At 36.4% G+C, this 21,550-nt stretch overlaps 2 protein-coding genes across 4 annotated transcripts in view; one reads left to right on the top strand and one right to left on the bottom strand.

The window, feature by feature from the left end:
* Positions 1 to 21,550, top strand: part of WDR3 (WD repeat domain 3) — a 31,043-nt gene that overhangs the window by 7,802 nt on the left and 1,691 nt on the right. For all 3 annotated transcript variants that reach the window (XM_023222725.3, XM_023222723.3, XM_023222724.1), the window contains exons 5-25: positions 1,416 to 1,494; positions 2,411 to 2,506; positions 3,729 to 3,842; positions 4,027 to 4,128; positions 4,641 to 4,738; positions 5,328 to 5,435; positions 6,293 to 6,523; positions 8,998 to 9,091; positions 11,302 to 11,403; positions 12,657 to 12,742; positions 12,903 to 13,038; positions 13,739 to 13,795; positions 14,850 to 14,950; positions 15,170 to 15,281; positions 15,408 to 15,542; positions 15,826 to 15,876; positions 16,351 to 16,416; positions 16,876 to 16,968; positions 17,442 to 17,489; positions 18,176 to 18,219; positions 19,945 to 20,073. In XM_023222725.3, coding sequence (XP_023078493.1) covers positions 1,416 to 1,494; positions 2,411 to 2,506; positions 3,729 to 3,842; positions 4,027 to 4,128; positions 4,641 to 4,738; positions 5,328 to 5,435; positions 6,293 to 6,523; positions 8,998 to 9,091; positions 11,302 to 11,403; positions 12,657 to 12,742; positions 12,903 to 13,038; positions 13,739 to 13,795; positions 14,850 to 14,950; positions 15,170 to 15,281; positions 15,408 to 15,542; positions 15,826 to 15,876; positions 16,351 to 16,416; positions 16,876 to 16,968; positions 17,442 to 17,489; positions 18,176 to 18,219; positions 19,945 to 20,073 — 2,082 coding nt within the window. The remainder of the gene's footprint in view (positions 1 to 1,415; positions 1,495 to 2,410; positions 2,507 to 3,728; positions 3,843 to 4,026; positions 4,129 to 4,640; positions 4,739 to 5,327; positions 5,436 to 6,292; positions 6,524 to 8,997; positions 9,092 to 11,301; positions 11,404 to 12,656; positions 12,743 to 12,902; positions 13,039 to 13,738; positions 13,796 to 14,849; positions 14,951 to 15,169; positions 15,282 to 15,407; positions 15,543 to 15,825; positions 15,877 to 16,350; positions 16,417 to 16,875; positions 16,969 to 17,441; positions 17,490 to 18,175; positions 18,220 to 19,944; positions 20,074 to 21,550) is intronic.
* SPAG17 (sperm associated antigen 17) overlaps positions 16,731 to 21,550 on the bottom strand; it is a 235,729-nt gene continuing 230,909 nt past the window's right edge. Inside the window, exon 49 of the mRNA XM_023222722.1 lies at positions 16,731 to 16,918. The gene's annotated coding sequence lies outside the window, so the exon portion shown is untranslated. The remainder of the gene's footprint in view (positions 16,919 to 21,550) is intronic.

The following is a 21,550-nucleotide window of genomic DNA, read 5'->3' as shown; positions in this document are numbered from 1 at the left end:
ATATTATTTTTAAAATAATTTTTCTAATTTGTCATTCTTTTCTCTTGATATCAGTTTTTCCATGTTTCTTAGTCTTTTGAAGCTCATTGTAGAATGAGCTTTGTCTACCTTCTAGATCTCTAGAAAGCCAGGAATCAGAATATGGAGCAGAGGGAAGATATGAATACCAGGTGTTAAATTCGGCTCGCCTTTTGAGGAGAGATGTACTGTACTTCATAGGCCTTCTGAACACCTATTAGGGTGAACCATTTGAAATTTTTATTTGAGTACATAAAAAATCATCAAATACCAACAGTTTTATATTTTTCAACCTAACATCATAATGAATATTCCTAAAGAATGGCCACGTAGGAAAAGCTGGGATACCAAGGTTTGCCAGGCATTAATTAGAAGAACCATAGTAATAACTCAGAAAAAGCTGTGAGCACTAAATGCTTTACCAATGGTGGATTTGTTTCTGTGGGATAGGATACAGGTAAATTAGTGTCTTGTTCAGATAACACAGGTTCTGTAAGGGAATGATTCTATAGTTCTAATAGAAAATATATATATTACAGCTTAGGGAATATAAAGGAAAGTAAATAACACTGTAAGGTGGGGTTATATGGGATGGAGTTTGTAAATCAGGTTTTTGAGGGTTTTTTTTTTTTTCCAGTTTGCTCATGAAGGAGGATTATATTAGATTTATGTAGTGAAGAGGTAGGGAAGAGGTGTTTGAGCAGTAGTAGAGGCCATTGACTGGGAGGGCTTATATTTAGGGGGTTAAGAACAAATAAATGGGAAATTTTGAGAATGCTGCCAAAGAACCTGATTTTCATTCTACAGAGAACATTGAGTGAGTGCAAATATTAAAAATTAAGGTTATCCGACAGTTGCACATTGGATGGGATGAAAGAACAGCAATGGACAAAGAGACCAAATGAGAAGCTGTTAAAATAATCCAGGTAGTAGGACTTAAGTTCAGGTTAGTGTACAGAAATGGACTAGAAGGAGTCAATACTTAGAAACTTCACAGAGGAGGCATTTTCAGGACAAGAGACTAACTGGACAGGAAGACAAGGGAGTGGGAGAGGTCTAAGATGTTTCCATGGTAGATTGTCTGAGGGAATGCCAATGCTGTGATGATTGAAATGATAGGAGGAAGGCATGATGGATCAAATTCTGTATTCTCTGGAACTCTGCATCTAAAGTCATTCTTGTGCTTATAGGTAGAACATTTTATTTTCTGCACAGGAATAACTACAAGGAAAGTTAGGATTCTTTGCTTTTCAAAAGAAAGATCGGAGAGAATTGGAGCTTTAGACATTATTGAAGCATATTTCCTTTTAAAGCAAAGTGAGTTTTGGATCTGCCTATTAGTTGAGTAAGTTTTCCTAAACAGGATATATATATTTTTCTCCTGTTTCTTCTTTTAGTGGGAAAGATACCACGGTGAAATGGTGGGACCTTGATACTCAGCACTGCTTTAAAACAATGGTTGGCCACCGGACTGAGGTACGTGGAGGGTCATGGGCCCAGGGAAATAATGGGAAGGCAAAAGGGAAAAGGGGGTGTTCTTCGCTTCCCTTTTCATGGCTCTTTGTTTTTACTGCACACAATAATTATATGCCATCTTGAGGGATAGTGAGGCTGGTTTGATGGAAGCAATGCCAGCCATTGGAGCAGATACTGATGCTCTGACATGTAGTAAAAATTGGCCTTGGATGGTTTTTAATTTCTGATTTTCATCATTTCTAAATAATGTGTCCACTTTTATGAACATAGGGAAGTTTAATAATATTATGTGTGTAGCACCTAGCTTACTGATAGGTAAGCAGTACATGGTAGCTCTTACAATAGTTACTTGAACACAGATCTATTCAGTTGAGTTCAGGGACTGTTTTTTATACATCTTTGCATCCTCAGTGCTTTATTCATATCAGGCATTCAGGAAGGTAATACCTAGAGTTAATGACAAGAAGATTAAATTATTTGTTGATCTGCAGCAATATTATTTTCATTATTTAATTCCTGGATACTTGAAGCTGAAAGTTATGCCATGGACATTAGTGGGGCACCTTTTATTTGCTATACACTGCTAAAAGCAAAGAAATAGAAGACTTAAAATCATCATTTGAGTGGATTCCAGTTAAGATTTATGCTGAACAGCCATTATCTTAATTTAATTATAGGAGGTTAGAGACAAACTCCTAGTATCACAAAAGCAACAGTTTCGCCACAGGCCATTTTTTTTCTCTGTAAAAGTGAGGTTTCTCTTAGTGTATTTTGAAAGGGTTGTTGATATGCCTTTTCTTTGCCTTTAAGGTGCCAAAGACATTTCACTATGGTAACTTAGACTTTTGGAACATCGTATTATACTACCTGGAATCTCTTGAAAATTGTGTTACTCAAATCTTTTTATATTCTATAGGTATGGGGGTTGGTTCTGGTGTCAGAAGAAAAGCGACTCATCACTGGAGCCTCAGACAGTGAACTAAGGGTATGGGACATAGCTTATCTGCAAGAGGTAATTACTTTTTAAAATCATGGGCGGGGTCACGTTTAGAAGTTTCATAAGCACCTTGGTTTTAGAATCAGATGTAATTATTGAGTACTTCACATAGTATTAGAAGGAAGTCATCACGCCAATAACCTGCAACACCTGAAAAAGCTTTTCTTCCTTGTATGCTCATTATCCTCATTTATTTGAGCTCAGGTTAGCTTTAGGCTTACAGCTTCTGGTAATACTAATGTTTTAGTTTGTGGCACTCTTAATCAGATATTCTTGGACCTTTGGGGGTCCATGGATGGCCTTCAGAATATCTGTGAACCTTTCCCCTCAAACATATATGTAGAATTTTATGTTTATAAATATATATATTCTGAAAAGATGTATAATTTTTTCTTAGACATTTAAAGAATTTACATAGAAGAAAAGCTTGCAGACCTTAGGTTTAGCTGAATTTCGGTGTGTGCAGTGTCCAGCAGCCATTTCGATGGGAGTTACATTAGTAGACTAGGGGTTATCTTTTCTTTATTTAAGAAGAAAACGTATCAACCTGTCTTGGAATGCCTTTGCAATTCCTAATGCCAATTTGAATTTTTCTTTCTACAATATGGTCGACCTTTCACCTAAATACAGAGAAAATTTTGAAGTTAGTGAAGAGTGGGGTCATTATTTTTTCACTGTTGTCGCTAAACAGTAGTCCTTACACTATAGAAAGTTTTTGGAGATAGTATAATGAGTAATATTTTGTTTATATATTATGTAGTCAGTTTTTAATAAGTTCTGATACCTGCCCTGCTACTGAAGAGGTTTGATAAGGGAGATCATAGATTAGAAGCTATTATTGACCATAAGAAAGATTTCTAAGTCTTCAGGATTAAGAGTTATCTCTTGGGCCAGGCTTAGTGGTTCATGCCTATAATCCCAGTACTTTGGGAGGCTGAGACAGGAGGATCACTTGAGTCCACACACAAGTTTGAAACCAGCCTGGGCAACATGGCAAGAACCTGTCTCTACAAAAAATTTAAAAATTAGTCAAGCATGGTGGTGCATGCCTGTGGTTTCAGCTATTTGGGAGGCTGAGGTGGGAAGATGGCTTGAGCCCAGGAGATCAAGGCTACAGTGAGATATGATCATGCCATTGCACTCCAGCCTGGGAGACAACAACAACAACAACAACAACAACAAAATGCCTCCTGGAACATACTATTTCAGCTTTTATTTTCCCATTTTTATGAAACAGATTGAAGACCCGGAAGAACCAGACCCCAAGAAAATCAAAGGATCTTCTCCTGGAATACAAGATACTCTTGAGGCAGAGGATGGTACCTTTGAGATGGATGAAGCCCCTGAGGATGTAATTCATTTTCGTTTCTTAAGTTTAATTGTGTTGAATAGTGGGAAAGTAAGAATTGCAGATTTTTAGGGAATCATCACTTTAGGGAATATTTTTGTCACTTGCACTTACTAGAATTAATATTTTTTTCAGAAGTTGAGTAGAACTTACATCTAATCTTCATCTGCTCTTGCTTCTTCTGTAGCGAATCCTTTCATGTAGAAAAGCTGGTTCCATAATGCGGGAAGGAAGAGACAGAGTTGTAAACCTTGCAGTCGAGAAGACAGGCAGGATTGTTGCTTGCCATGTGAGTACCATACTTAGGAGAAAATAACAAGGAATAAGGCTGTTCCTTTCAAACACTCATTCTTTCATATTCAATGTAAAGATGACTTTTTCTTGACTCATGTTAATAATTCATTATATGGTACTGTGTGGACCTATAATCTCTAGCTTTATTAGCATAACAATAAAAATATTAATAATTACTATTAGGTTGGTGGAAAAGTAATTGCAGTTTTTGTCATTTAAAAAGTAATGGCAAAAACTGCAATTACTTTTGCACCAATATTATTTTTATTAGCAACCATTTATTAAATGCTTGCTCTTCTAAGCAATTTAAAAGCATTTAACTTCTTGTTCAGCCTTCAGAGCAATGCTACAAGTAGGAAGTGATATCCTCATTTTACAGATGAGATAGCAAACCCAGAGAGATTAACTAAGGGAAGAAAAATAAATATTGTTGTTTACTTTTAATTGAGAATTAGGTAAATTACAAATTACCTCTCCTTGACTCACATTAACCTTTTGCCTTTCTAGGGAACTGATTCTGTGCTAGAATTGTTTTGTATCCTTTCCAAAGAGGAAATTCAGAAGAAAATGGATAAGAAGAGGAAGAAAGCTAGAAAGAAAGCAAAGTATGTTTTCTTAATACTTATATTAATAATGAAATATCCTGGATAGGTCCCATGTTACTGAAAAAAACTGGCTTCTTTAATATTTACTCTCTTATCAATTACCGTTAAAAGTTAAAGAAGAACTTGTGAGGTACCGATAACCCAAATTTGTCAAGTCTCAGAGAGACAGAGAATCATCTGATTCGGCAAATCTTTTGAGACCTATTCTGATTTATTTAACATGGTTGGATTGTTAAGTGCAGGTTAGTGAGTTTTCTAAAAAGTCCTGAAATTAGAAAAATAACCAGAGATAGTTCAGTGGAATAGTTGGAATTACAAGGACCTTGTTACAAGAAATTTTATGGGCTATTGCATTCAGAATCCATTTTTTAAGGGTACCTATTAAGTGAAACAATACTTTATGACATTGTAGTGTACAAAGCATTTCCACTTATACTACATTGTTTAATTCTCATGGTAATCCTGTGTGGTTAAGTGACTTTTCCAGAATCACACAGTTTGTTGGTCAAGGGGCCAGATTTTGAACTCAAGTAAGTGCAAAGCTGCTTCTAGAAAAATAAGAGCATGATAACACTTTTCTTCCCTCTAGATTACATTCTTGCAAAGGAGAGGAGGAAGATCCTGAAGTTAATGTTGAAATGAGTCTGCAAGATGAAATCCAGCGGGTGACTAATATCAAAACTTCTGCCAAAATCAAGTGAGTAAAAATAAATTATCTGAAGTTATCAAATAAATAGTAAGCTACCAAGTATTATTGGCTTTTTCATGCTATTTGTAAGCTGTCTTATGAATTATATATTTGGAGACAGTGGTCATGAGACATCTGTGTCACACCCTGCTTCTGTTGCCTAACCGTGGGCCCAGTTTTTGTCTTGTATTTGGATTATTGTAGTACCCTTTTAGCTAGTCATTTACTGTCTTTTCCTGTGGCTAATTTAAAAAAAGAAAAAAAGCGTGCCCCACGTTCAGAAAGGGTATAAAGTCACTTATAAATACATACACAAAACCAAGGTATGTATCAGAACCAGGATCTGAGCCTAGTTTTATTTTATTTTATTTTATTTTGACTTAAAAGCCTACTCAATACTCGGAGCACTCTTTTTTGTTTTTTTTTTTTCCAATTTTTTTGAGATGGAGTCTTGCTCTGTTGCCCAGGCTGGAGTGCAGTGGCATGATCTCGGCTCACTGCAGCCTCAGTCTCCCAGGTTCAAGCAATTCTCCTGCTTCAGCCTCCCCAGTAGCTGGGATTACAGGCTTGTGCCACCACACTCAGCTAATTTTTGTATTTTTAGTGGAGACGGGGTTTTGCCATGTTGGCCAGACTGGTCTCAAACTCCTGACCTCAAGTGATCCACCCACCTTGGCCTCCCAAAGTGCTGGGATTACAGGCGTGAGTCACCGCACCCAGCCTTAGAGCACTCTTTATTTGAAAAATTATTTATAGTTATTCAGGCTTTATATAGCTAGAAGACATTGTAAAGCCTTTTCCTGGAAAAAGTTAACCTTGTGAGCTAAGATGGTAGCTAGAACATTTATGATTATTTTCTTATGCAGATCTTTTGACTTGATTCATTCACCTCAAGGAGAGTTAAAGGCTGTCTTCCTACTGCAGAACAACCTGGTAGAACTGTACTCACTGAATCCATCCTTGCCTACTCCCCAGCCTGTCAGGACAAGCAGAATCACCATTGGGGGTCATCGCAGTGATGTGCGGACTTTGTCATTCAGCTCAGACAATATTGCTGTTCTTTCAGCTGCAGCTGATTCCATTAAAATATGGAACAGGTTTGTGAAATGATGTTTTGTATAGCTGTATTTAGTAGTATTTCTTTACTTTTAATTTTTTTTGGGTACTCTTTAGGGTTAGTTATTTAACTTCTTAAGGCCCTCAATACAATTATCTTTAGTGTGTTTGGGCCATTAGCCTGTAGAGCTTAGAGAAGAAAAAGTTGCCTTTTAAAATGTGCCAAAAAAAGAAAAAAAAAGGCAAGCGTATTCCATGTCTAGCGCTTGTAACTGTACTTGGCTGGAGAAAAACACACAACCATACTACCTACTCTTTAAACTTAATAAAAAGCAGCCTGTTAGTGCTGCCCAGTAATTGTACCCTAACTTCTCACCCTTCTTTTACTTTCCCAGGTGACCGTTTTACCCCTTGCTTCTGTCGTCAAACCAAATATCTCCAAAACCTTTAAGCTAATGATCATATCTCTCATCTTAAAGGAAGTAATAACCCCCTCTCACCCTGCATTGCTCTCCAGTTACTACCCCATTCTCTGATTCCATTTTTTCCATTCTATCTTCATCTGCCTCCCATCAAGCTTTTGTCCCCACCGTTTCAGCAAAACAGTCATTGTCATCAGTGATCATGTTTCCAAATCCAGTGAGCTAAAAGCTTTTTTAGCTCACTTTAGCTCATTTTTTGCTCTCTCCTTGAATTGGTAACGTTCTCCCTTTGAAACACTTTCTTTGACTTTCATTATTTCCCCTTCCCTTGCTGTCTATTTATTCTCAGTCCCCGCTCCATCCTTCTTATCTTTATGACGTCTAAGTGTTAGAGTACTTTAGGGGAGAGTCTTTGGGCCTTTTGTGTATCTAAACTCACTTTATGTAATCTGTCATGTAGCTTTCTGTGTGTGATGACACATACATTTATATCCAGCTTTAACCTCCTCCCTAAACATTAAACTCGTGTATACAAATACTTCGTGTCACCACTTGGATGTCTAATTAAGCATTTCAAACTTTTATGTGTCCCAAACCAAACTTAGATGTTCATGTCTCCAAAAATCCTCCCACCTGCTATTCCTTCAGACTTCCCTATCTTAATAAATGATTACTTGCTACCAGTTGCTGTAGTCTAAACCTTGTAGCCATTCTTGATTTTCTTTTATTTATTTATTTTGAGACAGTCTTGCTCTGTCGCCCAGGCTGGAGTGCACTGATGTGATCTCGCCTCACTGCAACCTCCACCTCCTGGGTTCAAGTGGTTTTCCTGTGTCAGCCTCCCGAGTAGCTGGGATTACAGGCGTGTGCCACCATGCCTGGCTAAATTTTGTATTTTTAGTAGAGACAGTTTTATCATGTTGGCCTCGAACTCCTGACCTCAAGTAATCCACCCATCTCGGTCTCCCAAAGTATTGGGATTATAGGTATGAGCCACCGCACCCAGCCCATTGTTGATTTTCATATCCCATATTCATCCAATCTATTAGCAAATCCTATCAGCTCTACCTTCATAATTAATCCCGAATCCAGCCTCATCTTACCACCTGCACTGCCACTGCCCCATTCAAACCACTGTCATCTCTCATCTGGGTTATTGTAATAGCCCCCTGACTGGTGTCCCTGCTTTCTTGCTTGCCCCTCTATAGTCTGTTCTCAACACAGTAGCAGTGTAATCTTTTTATAGTGGAAGTTAGATCACTTCCAATAGTTCCATCACACTCTACCTACCTTACACACCTTATCTCTTACTACTCTCCTTTTCTCCTCCACTAGAGCCACACTGGCCTTGCTATTCCTTCAACAGAACAAGAATGTGCCTTTCTTATGGCTGTCATGCTCCCTGTCCTTTCTGCCTGGATCCATCTTCCCCATTTATCCATAAGCTTTTTCTGTGTCTTATCAGATGACAGTCCTATCATTCTTACCCAACTCCTTGAACTCTTTATCCTCTTCTCCCAGCATTATGTTTCTTTATAGCACCTATCATCTGATATACCAAGTATTTACATATTTATTATTCCCAAAGAATGTTAACCTTTGCGAGATTAGGAACCTCTGCTGTTTCATCCACTGTTGTATCTCCAGCACCTAGAACAGTACCTGGTATGTAGTGGGCATTCAGTAAATGTGTGTTAAGTGGACATTTGATATATAGTTGTTTAATTAATGAATGTTTGTGGTCCTGTGAAAAATGTAGGGATATTTGTAATGATGTACTAATTTGACTTGTAACCCTTCAGACTCACTCACTTGGTAATGGCAGATTGGGCTCTGTGGAGCCCAGCAGACACTTTTCTACCCTGCTTTTGTGTGATTTCTGTTCCTTACGATTTGGAGGCCTTAAAAAGTAAACGAAGTTTGGTGCTCGATAGTATTTTCTCCCATGACTATAATTGTATGTGAGTCAAGGGTTTTTAAGACTTTTATCTTTTATGTTGATCTGTCTAAGTACATTGAAACCTACACACTGACCTCTAAAATGGAGAAGCAGATTCTCTTAACATGAGTTCTTTATTTTTTCTTTCTTATAGGTCTACACTGCAGTGTATTCGCACAATGACCTGTGAATATGCACTTTGCTCATTCTTTGTACCTGGTGATAGACAGGTGGTCATAGGAACAAAGGTAAATGGAGACTTTTTCTGGGATATCTGGATCTTTTCTACTCAAAATTCATAAAGTTAAGAAATCTGGTTCTTTTTAGCATATTGGAGATATACTGGAGCTAAGTAATCTAGGAGGATATTAGTTTATTACATATTTTGTTTACTGAAGTCTTACTTTGTTAAAAATTATGAAGAAGAAAATTGAAATCATGATCCTGAGATAACTACCATTAACATTTTGGTGATCATCCTTTCATGCATCTTTTTATGAGCACATATGTAATTGTGTTTTAATTAATGATAAAATATATTAAAGGTAATAATTAAATATATTAAGTACCTAATATCATGCTTGGCAGACAGAAGCATTCAGTAAAGACAAATTGATCAAGTCCTCATTCCTAGGTGCTAGTCAGATTGGGAGACAACCATGTGGAAATAAGCAGACATGGATTTGGATTTAGTTTCTGCCCTTCAGAAATGGGTAATTTGGGCCAGGTGTCATGGCTCATGCCTGTAATCCCAGCACTTTGGGAGGCCAAGGCGGGCAGATCACGAGGTCGGGAGATTGAGACCATCCTGGTTAACATGGTGAAACCCTGTCTCTGCTAAAAATACAAAAAATTAGCCGGGCGTGGTGGTGCACACCTGTAGTCCCAGCTACTCGGGAGGCTGAGGCAGGAGAATGGCGTGAACCCGGGAGGCGGAGCTTGCAGTGAGGTGAGATCGCACCACTGCACTCCAGCCTGGGCGACAGAGCAAGACTCCATCTCAAAAAAAAAAAAAAAGAGTCATTTGGAACAAGTCACATAACTGCTTATAGTGTGTTTCTTTATCTTATAGGATGATGACACTTGCTTTTTGACAGCAGCTTTTGTACCAGAGGGACTGGTACCAGCCTCTGGCACTTACTAGTTATGTGACTTTAACCCTGTTAGCCTTTGTGTTCTCATGGAAAATGATGTTACTGACCCATTTCACAGAGATGAAGTATGCAAAACTCTTAGCAGAAAAACTAGCCTGCAGTGGATAACTAATAGATAATAGAGCTGGTAGCAGACATAGCAGTAGTGGTTGTACTGGTAGTGAGAATAAAATGGAACAAGGTCTATGGAGTGTTTTGAAAAGTGCTTTGCAAGTATTTGTCATTATTATTTCCATAAAACAAAGCCATATGTACTTGAGTTTTATTACAAAATGTATGGATCACAATGGATATTTCTTGCTCAACAAAAAATTATAGGCTGGAGAGGTTTTAGGAACAATGCCAAGAAACAGTATTCACATCTCAAAACTTTCCTTCCTTTTTCACTCATTCTTTCAACAAATGTCCATCTCTGATTTGCTGTTGGGAAAGTATTTTTGAATTGCTCAAGACTACTCATGTGACTAAAATGCAATCTCTGGCTTACTGGCTGTGCTAGGTAGTTAATGTACATTATCTCATTTAATCCTGACAACATCTTTGAAACATTGGTGATATAAATTTCATTTTACAGATGAAAAACTAGGTTCATGGGGATGAATTTACCAATGGGCACAAAGCAGACCTGATACTCAAGTATTCTAGCTTGTGCTGTCTGTACCACATTGTGCAGAAGCTGATCGTAGAGCAGGCTTTGCCTCTGTGTGTGTATTACATGCTGACACCATGACTATGGCATATACAGACCTCTAAATAGGAATTTTAAAGTAATTACTTTCTATGCCATTATGATTTTTTTAAAAATTCATTGCCTTCTTCAGTGTTGTAGGTAGATCCCATGTCTTATTGTCAATGTATTGCAGAGGAGGAAACCAAAAGCAGATGGAAAAGAGTTGGTTAAGCCAATAACTATAGAGGATCATCCACTTAAAGGATTGGCTAAACTTTAAAGGCTTTTAGGTTTGCATTTGCTATTTTGTTTATTCTGATTTGCCTATGGTCATGATATTTTCCTTTTGAAGTTGTGGAACCAATGAAAGTAATGCGTCCAGTACTGCACAGTGGTATTATTCCATACTTATACACATGGCAGCCCTGCCAAAGTTAACTCAGCACATCAGTAGGGGATTTAATAGTATTTAATCAGATAGGAAATATAGAACATGGAACGTGGAATCCATTTCCTAAGCAATGGATCACATTTTTGCAGCTTCATTGTGAAGTCTTTTCTAAATTGTGCAGGCATGAATCCTGGAGGTTGTAAGTATGTTCACTGTAGCTGTGCTCATTTTGTGTCTTCCCAGACGGGGAAGCTGCAGCTTTATGACTTGGCCTCAGGGAATCTGCTGGAGACAATAGATGCACATGATGGAGCTTTATGGTCCATGTCCCTCTCTCCAGATCAGGTAACTAAACCAGATTTTAAAGCCCTGGACTTCAGCCCTCTGGCCACAGTTCTCAATTCTTATATCAAGATTTACTGCTGCTAAGAAAGATTTCTCTCAGGGTTTCTTTAAAGAAAGCCTGAGTTTTGTTTTTTTGTTTTTGTTTTTTTTTTTTTGGTCTAATCTTTAGTGTTCATATATGATGCCTTCTTATATACCTGGTAAATGACTAGCTGTCATTATGAAATGAAATCTTGTTTGGCTACTTTCGCTTATCAGCAACATGACATCAAATCGCTCACCCTCATGATTTTTCTGCCAATGTTTTGCAGACTTTGCTGCTCCCTTTTTTTCCCAAACAAAAGTCTGTGACTGTACAAATTTAGTAATTTTAGCAAGTACGTTAGCCCTTACAAGTCAATAAATATGTGCTCACCTTCAGAGCAGTTCCTGGCAAAAGTATGCTTGTTCTAGTAATGGTGCTGTTGCTTAGAAAATCTTGAGATTTTTATTTTTGACAACACTTTAAATTTTGGCCCATTTATTTAAATATTCTCAATGGTAGAAAATTTTCATCCATTGAAAGTAGATCTTAGTTTTGGAAAAAATCTCTGAAGTTTAGAGTGTTTAATACCACTTGGTGTCCAAATAAAACAGCTGTGAGTCTAAAATAGTAACAAATCTTGCATTTGTAGAGTGTTCTATCTTTTCCATAAATTATGTGGGTTTTTTTTCCAACAAAATTAGGGACTACGGAAAGATTGTTCCCTGTGTTATAAATCTATGAGGTGGCAGAACAGACACTTGAGATCGAGTGTTCTATGTACTTTACACTAACACTACCATGTAATGAGACTAATTTTCTTGATAATGGAAAACAGCTTCAAAAATATTTTAAGCAGGAACATTGCAGGACTAAATTTATATCCTTCTGAGGCGAATACTTTAGACCTAGATTATCCATTCTATGTATATTTTTCAAACTAGTTTACTGAGCGTTTTTTTTCTTCTTGATGCTAGATAATAGTATAACTAGAACTTTTCATAAGTTATTATTATTTCTGCCTATGTTAGTCGATGGTAGGAATTTTCATATAAGGTCTGTGGCAGCAGACCCAAAAGAGCAGTGAAAGGAGCTAGGGAGAACCACATTTTTCTTAATTTTTATCCCATGACATTAAATGAAAATACTTTCTTAGACTTTTAAAATGTATCTTCATAGCAAAGTTTTTATGCTAAAGTAGTTTTTAATTGAAATTTCATTTGATTTTCAGCGTGGCTTTGTGTCAGGTGGTGCAGATAAATCTGTCAAATTCTGGGATTTTGAGCTAGTGAAAGATGAAAATAGTACCCAAAAGAGGTGAGTAGATATTATTTTGTATCCATTTTTTGGAGTGAAAATGGGGAGCTATTGAATGGCCTTTTGACATATTATATCGTTTGTTGTGCTCTAAAGAGTTAGGATTTTTCTGAATTTGTATACTCATTTATTTTTTTCTTGATGTTTTTTGTGGTGCTAGACTTTCTGTGAAGCAAACCCGAACCTTGCAACTAGATGAAGATGTTCTGTGTGTCAGTTACTCTCCCAATCAAAAGCTATTGGCTGTGTCTTTGCTGGACTGTACTGTGAAAATTTTCTATGTTGACACTTTAAAGGTATAGTGGTTATGCCCGGGGATATTTTCCCTTTCTGACTGACTGACCTTAAGAATTTGGGTTGAAGCTATAAAGAAGTGGCCTTGATTGTGCCCAGCAGTAGTACATTTCTAAAAATGTGTGTGTGAATCAAAGCAATGTAAGTATACTAGGGAAGCTAGCATCTTGAAATAATTCTATAGTTCATGAATTTTGTTTAAAGCAAGTTATATTTCATGTGTTCAAAAAACCTTGTGGACAGAAAATTCTGTCATACTAAGTAGTCATAGAGCATTGCTAGTGTCCTGGGCAGTGATTTCACACTTGGCTATGTATTAGGATCATCTAGATTACTTTTAAAAATACAGATTACTGAGTCCTATACCCAGAGAATTGATAGGACCAGGTTGGGCCTGGGAATTTTTTTGTGAAACAAGTGCCCTGGAATCTTTTCAGTGAAAAGATCCAGAGATCTGACTGAGGCAGTAAGCTTCTGGGGGCCTCCTTGCCTCCACTGTACTGCATTATTCTTGGCAAGCGCATGGAGGGTCTCTGTAGTGGACACAGGTACTCCTACAAAGCTGTCTTTTGTGGGTTGTCTTTGAAAATACAAATATAAAGCAATTTAAAAATATGTCTAAAGTTATATTTTAGACCTACATGTTATAAATTATACCCATATTTTATAGACAAACATTAATTATTTTTTTTTATTGTTTAGTTTTTTCTCTCACTGTATGGACACAAACTACCTGTTATATGCATGGACATCTCTTACGTAAGTAAAGTTCAAATAGTGTCTCAGTAATGGTTGTCTTTTCTAAAGCAGATACTTTCTTAATTCTGGCTTGATAGCTTCATTTTAGATTATTTGTTTTTATCATCATTCTTTCTCCAAAAACAGTCTCAAATTAACATATATTGTGTCTTATATATATTACTTTAATGTTTTCAGAATAATTTTGCAAATATTATCTCTATCCTTCTTGTAGCTCTCCCAAATAGTACTTTGTTGTTTAAAATACTATAATTGGTAGAGTACACTAAAATATGAAAGACTTTTAAAAAGGCATTCCGTTTTGTTTTGAAGGATAATGCTGCTGAGGAGCTTGGATTTATATTTGGATAGTTACGGTATTTTACACTATGTAACCTTTTGGTCTCTTGACCAAAATCATTTATTTCCCAATATCTAGTTTTGATTAGAAGTGGCAATGTATATTAAAAAACAATGTCTATTCTGCAGAGCGAGACTCTGTCTCAAAAAATAAAAAATGTCTATTCTGTGTGAAAGGAGTTGACCTCATAGCTGTCTGTGATCCGTGCACTAACAATGTTAAGTTACAGTGTTAAATATATTTCTTCCTTTTTTTTTTTTTTTTATGTTGACAACCATTTGAACCAGGCATTGAAATAGGAGAGATTAAGAGAAATAGTGATAGGGAACGTGGGATACATAAACATTCTAGTAGAGGCTTTCTCAGCTTCTCTTCTGTTTCTCTCTCCCACTTTCTTTCCAAATCCCATGCCAGAGATTAGAGAATCTTTTTCCTATCTAAAAAAGTAAATAGATAACCCTACATCAAGGCATAGCACTGCCCTGTGGCAATATGAAAGTATGTAAGCCACAGAGTTCATGCTTTTACTTAACAAGCTTTTTAAGTATCTCTGTAGGTAAGAGCAAAGAATTCAGTGTTTTTAGTAGAGATGAAATCAGTTTTTTGGCTTCATTTTAATGTGTTTGAAAGAAATGGGTTAAATATTCTGGTTAGCTTTTTATTCAGGTACAGAATTCAACAATCAAGGTAATATTTTACTTTCATTTCCCATAGGATGGAGCACTTATAGCAACTGGCTCCGCTGATAGGAATGTGAAAATCTGGGGTTTGGACTTTGGGGACTGCCACAAGTCTCTCTTTGCGCATGACGACAGGTACATATAGTCTTTTCAAATGCCTCCCTTTGAGTCACCTGTAAGTATTACTTTCCTTGAGCATCTGCATCTATTTTTCAGTGTTCTCAGGCAGTGATGTAAGTTCTAAAATACAGTCAGACACTCTAGAACTAGTTAGTCAAAAGCTATTTATGTGTGTAAAACTCTTTTTACTAACCTGGAATTTGTTGACATTTTAATATTTCTGTCATTTTTCAGTGTGATGTACCTACAGTTTGTACCCAAGTCTCATCTCTTCTTCACTGCTGGAAAAGACCATAAGATTAAACAGTGGGATGCAGACAAATTTGAACACATACAGACTCTGGAGGTAACCACATGCCTGCTTTGCTTGCTCAGTACTTAAGAAATACTTTTAAGAATATTTACATTACCCACTAAGTAGTGGTCTATGAATGAGATATTCTTGAGGTGTTTTTTTTTTTTTTTCCTCCAGGGGCATCACCAGGAAATATGGTGTTTGGCTGTAAGCCCCAGTGGAGACTATGTTGTATCATCGTCCCATGACAAATCTCTGAGACTTTGGGAGAGAACAAGGGAGCCTCTTATTCTTGAGGAAGAAAGGGAGATGGTAAGAACTTTAGGCTTGGTTACAAATATGCCAGTGGGTATCTGACAGGCTGTCCTAGTTGAAGTTTTCTGTGTAGTGCAGTTGTACCTCATTCATTACAAGTCCAAGAACCTTCAGGAGATCTGTTCAAGACCATTCTCACCCATTTCAGAAGCTAGGCAGAGATAAAGCTGCCATTAGGGGGATTATGTTGTCAAAGAAGCACCTTCTTGCTGCCTCATTTCTCTTTATGTAGAGACCATGTTTTTTTCTCTCAAATTAATGTCTATCTATCTCACGGCAGGAAAGAGAAGCGGAATATGAGGAGAGTGTGGCCAAAGAAGACCAACCAGCAGTAAGTAAATTTTGGGGACCTTGAGATTATGCCCCATATATAGTTATCTTATTGAAATTGACTATAATGTCCAGAATTTCTAATAGGATTAAAATTGAGGCTAGAAGTTGAAGGTATCACCAGCTGATAAAGAATCTGTGTGATTCTTTAACTGTATATCCCAATTTTGTGGTTCAAGTGATTGACCAAATTTGCTATTGAATAATTATCATTCTGGCAATTGAGGCTTTAGGGAATTATTTTACTCACTGTAGAGCAAAAATAAACATTAGAAAATTTGGATATTCTCTTCTTAAATATGTGCAGGATATTCTTATGATAATATATATGCTAAGTACTGTTACTGGTAGCTGGTAACACTGTTAGTATTTTCATAAAATAATAATAGCTGTTCTTATATGGATGTAAGATTAATTTATCAGCTCTTTAACTCTGGTCAGCAGTGTCGTTCAAGGATTTCTTTGTTTCTGGCAGGTTCCAGGAGAGACTCAAGGCGACAGTTACTTTACTGGAAAGAAAACTATTGAAACAGTGAAAGCAGTAAGTTGATATAGAATGTGGTATCTCGTTTTGTAATGAGATCTCAACTTTTTAGTGAAAATTTTATTCTGTATCAACCAGAAAGCCATTTTTTGGCAAAAAGTTGATGAGATTTAAAGATGGGGATTATAACCTGTTTTCTTCTCTTGTAACCAAAGATGGGAGTAGTCCTGAATCTCTTTGATCAGTATGGGCTCCTTTCAGGTGTTCCTGGGACCTGCCCTATTCAGAGTGTCTAGATATCATCCCACCTGAGTCCATGACAGTCTTCTCCCTGTACATTAAAAAATAAGAAAACCAAAAATGTCTTTAAATGCTTTTTGGCACTCTATTGGCACGTCTTTATTAAACAATTGAAGCTATTTCATTTGGCAAATTTCTAGTCAGCTCTTCCAGTTTCAGTGTCCTGGGATGATGGAGTGTGTTGTGATGATTTCTTTCCTTTGTCATCATCTGCAGGCTGAGAGGATTATGGAGGCTATTGAGTTGTACCGAGAAGAAACTGCAAAAATGAAGGAACACAAAGCCATTTGTAAAGCTGCAGGGAAAGAGGTAATAAGAGAGTACAGTAAGTTACAGTATCAAGGGGTTTCCCAAGGAGAAAAACCATTGTTTTGGGATTTCTTAGCTAAGATCAGGATATGCAATAAATGGAGTAGAATCTTTCCAACTCACTACATTAGAAGAAATTGAGGAACTGTGGGAAGAAGGGCACTTGGTCTTAGTGAAAGCAAAGGAAAGGAAATTACAGATTGAGGTGATTATTGTCTTGAGTAGAAACGTTCCTACTTTGGTTTGGGAGGCAGGGTAACCATTTCAGATTTCTAGATAAAATACATTGTTCCAGCTCATTCATGACTACTATAGAAACTAACAGGCTTGATAATTCTTTTACACTCTGTCAGTTTTTTAGGGTCTCTTTTTTTCCTTTTCAAAATTATAAAATACTGTTACCACTCTGTCTATAACAAGTGCTATACAAGGCTCAGTTTTTTTAATGACTTGATTTAATAATTTCTTCATAGGTTCCACTTCCTACCAACCCCATCCTAATGGCTTATGGCAGTATCTCAGTGAGTAAAATGTCTAATGGTTTCCCCTTGGTTATTCAAAGGTTACTTACAAGGACAAGAAAGGAAGTAGAGGCATTATGATTTGGGGATGGATTATTGGGAATACTTTGTCTTTAAAAGTCTCTTTTGAATCTTGGCATTCTCTAAGATATTTTGTATTTCAAAAGCACCACTTTAGTGTAACTTCCCAAGCCAGCCTTTTTGGTTGGACTGGACTGGCATTCTTCTGTTTTCTAGTGCTTGTTTATGTTTAGTGTCCAAAGCCCTGTGAAGATTCTGTTCATCTAAATTAACTTTCAAATCAGCCTTCAGAGGGAAAGTTGACAGAAACCAGTCTGATGAGATAAAGAAGAGAGAGGGGAAGAGTAATGGGAGAATGTATGTTTATCTAGTAATCTCTAATTAGTATTTTACTTGCGTGTCTCATCACAGTAATTTTGTGAGTCAGGGTATCTTCACCTTATAGATAAGGAATCTGGCTTGACTTGTAGCATAGTTGGTAAGGGGCAGAGTTTGATTGTGAACCGAGATCTGGCTGACTCTAAACTCATGCAGATCTTGCTATTTTAGAATACTTTTTCTGAAGTAAGAAGGAGGGGTTCCTGTTTTATAGGAGATAGAAATTAGAGAACTTTAGTAGAAACCAACCAAGTGTATCACTAATGGTGTTAATCCTTCCTTTATAGCCTTCAGCTTATGTATTAGAGATTTTTAAAGGCATCAGGTCAAGGTGAGTGAGTCCTTGTGCACAATTTTTATAATCTGTCAACATTTATGAAGTGCTTATCTGAATGGGAAATAAATAGAAATTATAATTGATGGTTATCTTTCTTATAGGTTTAACTATATAAAAGTTTTGATGAGAAATAATTTATAATGTTCTTTTTCAAGTGCTAGAACTAGGAAGTTCCTTCTAAAGTATGAAGAGAGATGCTTTTAAGGACAAATAAAAGGGAGTGATTTATGTTGTACGCAATGAAATAATATATAATTCAATTAGAAGCACCAACTGTTAATTTTTTTAAATATTTTGGCTTCTTTTCTATGTACATACACAATTGGAATATTATATAAAGTTTTATATTCTGTTCTTTTTCACATATTTCCTGAACATTTGTTTGTTGTTCATATTGTTAAAAAAAAAAAATTCATTGGATTCAGAATTATTCCATTGTATGAATAATTACTGGATATTGCATTTGTTTCTCCTTTTTGGCTATTATCAGTGGCTTCACTGAATATGTTTACACATATATCTTTGTCATCATTATTGATTATTTTTCTTAAGAGTCCTAGCAGCCTAATAACTGACCAGTAGGCATGAGCTTTTAAAGTTTTATATTGCCAAATTACTTTCCAGGGTGATTATACTGATTTTTAGTAGGCTTAAAAAAATTTGTTGCTGCATGAGAGGCAAAAGGTAATATTGTTTATTTTCATTTCTTTTGACTATTAATGAAGTTAAAATTTCAGCCTATTTGTTGACCATTTGTATTTTTTCTTGTGAATTATGAGTTATCTCTTTTCGCTCTTAAGTATTATTTTACTGGTTTTTAAAGAATTCTTGCTGGGCACAGTGGCTCATGTCTGTAATCCCAACATTTTAGGACGCTTGAGACCAGAAGTTTGAGACCAGCCTGGGCGCCATACTTTATTTTCTTTGTCATACATTTTTGCAATAATTGTTATATTATTGGTGATTTTCCTTTTGATTTCATTCATGAATTTGAACGACTGAAGGCTATCATTTTTATAATGAACCACAATATCTACATATATATATATATATATTTTTTTTTTACATATATATTCTTTACAAGAAATAGCACCTGTCTTAGGATAAAGATGAAACTTCACTACAGGAATGTAAAAGAAAATTGATTAATGTGGAGGTTATGATACATTTGAAGATAGGAAGATTCTGTGTTTTAAAGATTTAATGTTTCCTAATTAATAGGTTTGTAATCCCATTTGATATCCTTTTAAGATTTTAAATAGGAATTGATGAAATAATACTTGAGCTAGTTCTAGAGGGAACTATTTTCCCAGATTAAAAGGCTACAAAATTAGCAAAATTAAAATAGTGTAGGATTGGTGTCAGGATCAATCATCATGTCAGGATAAGTGATCATAATAGACTCTAATGGGCTCAATATATGGTAAAATAATATCATATGAAGATGGAATATTCAACAAAAGGCTTTGGAGAAATTGTTTATCTGGAGGGAAAAAGTTAGATTTTCCCATCATGCCATTGACCAAAATGCATTCCAAATAGATTAAGATATTAAATACAAAAACCAAAGAGAGTCATCTAGCTTATAGATGAGTATTTAACTCTACACAAGGTGTATTCAAGTACAAAATCAGTAGAAAAAATAATGAAAGATTTAAAAATTGACCATGTTAACAATGTTAACAAATGCGGCATTTTTATATCTATTTTCTTTTTCAGTGAGCTGGAAGAATCTCTACTTGTGCTGCCTTTTTCTTATGTACCAGACATTCTTAAACTCTTTAACGAATTCATTCAGCTGGGCTCTGATGTTGAACTTATATGCAGGTGCCTCTTCTTCCTCCTCAGGTAACATCCTTTTCCAAAGAATACCATGTCTTTTCAGCAGAACTGCTTCAGTAGTACCTTAACTGAAGCTGTCAACACTTTGGGATTAAGAAATAGTATGCCAAACTCGGTGGCTCACCCTTGTAATCCCAGCACTTTGGGAGGCTGAGGTGGGTGGATTGCTTGAGCCTAGGAATTTGCTACCAGCCCAAGCAATCAGTCTTGCGTTTAAAACAAGGATCATGATGACCCACCTCTTTAAGTAAGAAGTCATGGTAATACATTGCTCAGGAATCCTTATTCAGTCATAGGCCTCCGTGTTACAATCTAAGATAGCTTTGGTTCTAGTCAGTTTAGCAAAAGCCAATTACGATTGGCCAATTTGCCTCATTTGTTATTTGAAGCCAAGCTTGTCTAGCCTGTGGCCCGCAGGCCACATGTGGCCCAGTACGACTTTGAATGTGGCCCAATGCAAATTTGTAAACTTTATTAAAACATTATGATTTTTTTGTGATTTCTTTGTTGTTGTTGTTCATCAGCTATCATTAGTGTATTTTATGTGTGGCCCGAGACAATTCTTCCAATGTGGCCCAGGGGAGCCAAAAAGGTGGACATTCCTGTTTTAAAGTGTTTAGTGTAAGCTAACAGGTTTTGCTTTGTCCTTATACCAACATTTTAAGGAAGTCAGTTTATTTATCTTGGTCTCTACAGGTGCAAATGGAAATGTAGGGGCATATATAGAGGTAAACTAAGAAACATAAAGCAAATATGTTCATTAGGTTATATTCTTAAATATGAAGAATTCTGTTAATAGGTAGTTGAGAAGAATAGATGTACAAAGACTTGATATTCTTCTCATCTCTCACCCTCATTCTCAAGCTGTTACAGCAGAGAACAGAGATGGAGACAAATTGAATATTCCTTCAAATACTGTTATGAAGACAAAAACTGGTCAGCCAATGCCAGATAGTTAAACAGGTATATTTAGTGAATTGACCAAATAGGTATTTGGTGAATTGGCCTGGTTTTATGATTTTTAACCCTCCATTTCTTATACTCTATCCAGGATAGTAGCAAGAGAAGAAGAAGAATATGTTTTGTTGCCATATTCATAATTTGGGGCAAGTTGTAAAGACATAACTTCATATTTAACCATATTACTAATAATTTCTTTTACTGCTATGGCATATGTGCTATTGAATTAGGGTTGCTGGTTCTACAAGAAACACTGAATACTTCAGAGGGTTATAGATGGGTACTACCTGACAGGTACAGCAGGGTCATCAAGGGTATCTTGGTACTTTGGGTCAGAGTTTGAATCTCTTATGAATGTCTCTCTTTTTTGCTGTGGCTTTATTAGAAGTATTAATGCATCTTTTTTGAGTTAGCATTTCTTAGAAGGCTTATTCTGTCTTTGAGTTTTCCATAAAGTACCACTCAAAATCTGTAGCCACTGGCAAGTTGCTGGGCTGCGAAAAGAGGCTTTGAAAATGAGTTG

Source organism: Piliocolobus tephrosceles, chromosome 1, assembly GCF_002776525.5.
Source record: "Piliocolobus tephrosceles isolate RC106 chromosome 1, ASM277652v3, whole genome shotgun sequence".
In the NCBI taxonomy this organism is placed as follows: domain Eukaryota; kingdom Metazoa; phylum Chordata; class Mammalia; order Primates; family Cercopithecidae; genus Piliocolobus; species Piliocolobus tephrosceles.
The sequence above is the reverse complement of the archived record's forward strand: the minus strand, read 5'-3'. Positions and strand labels throughout refer to the sequence as shown.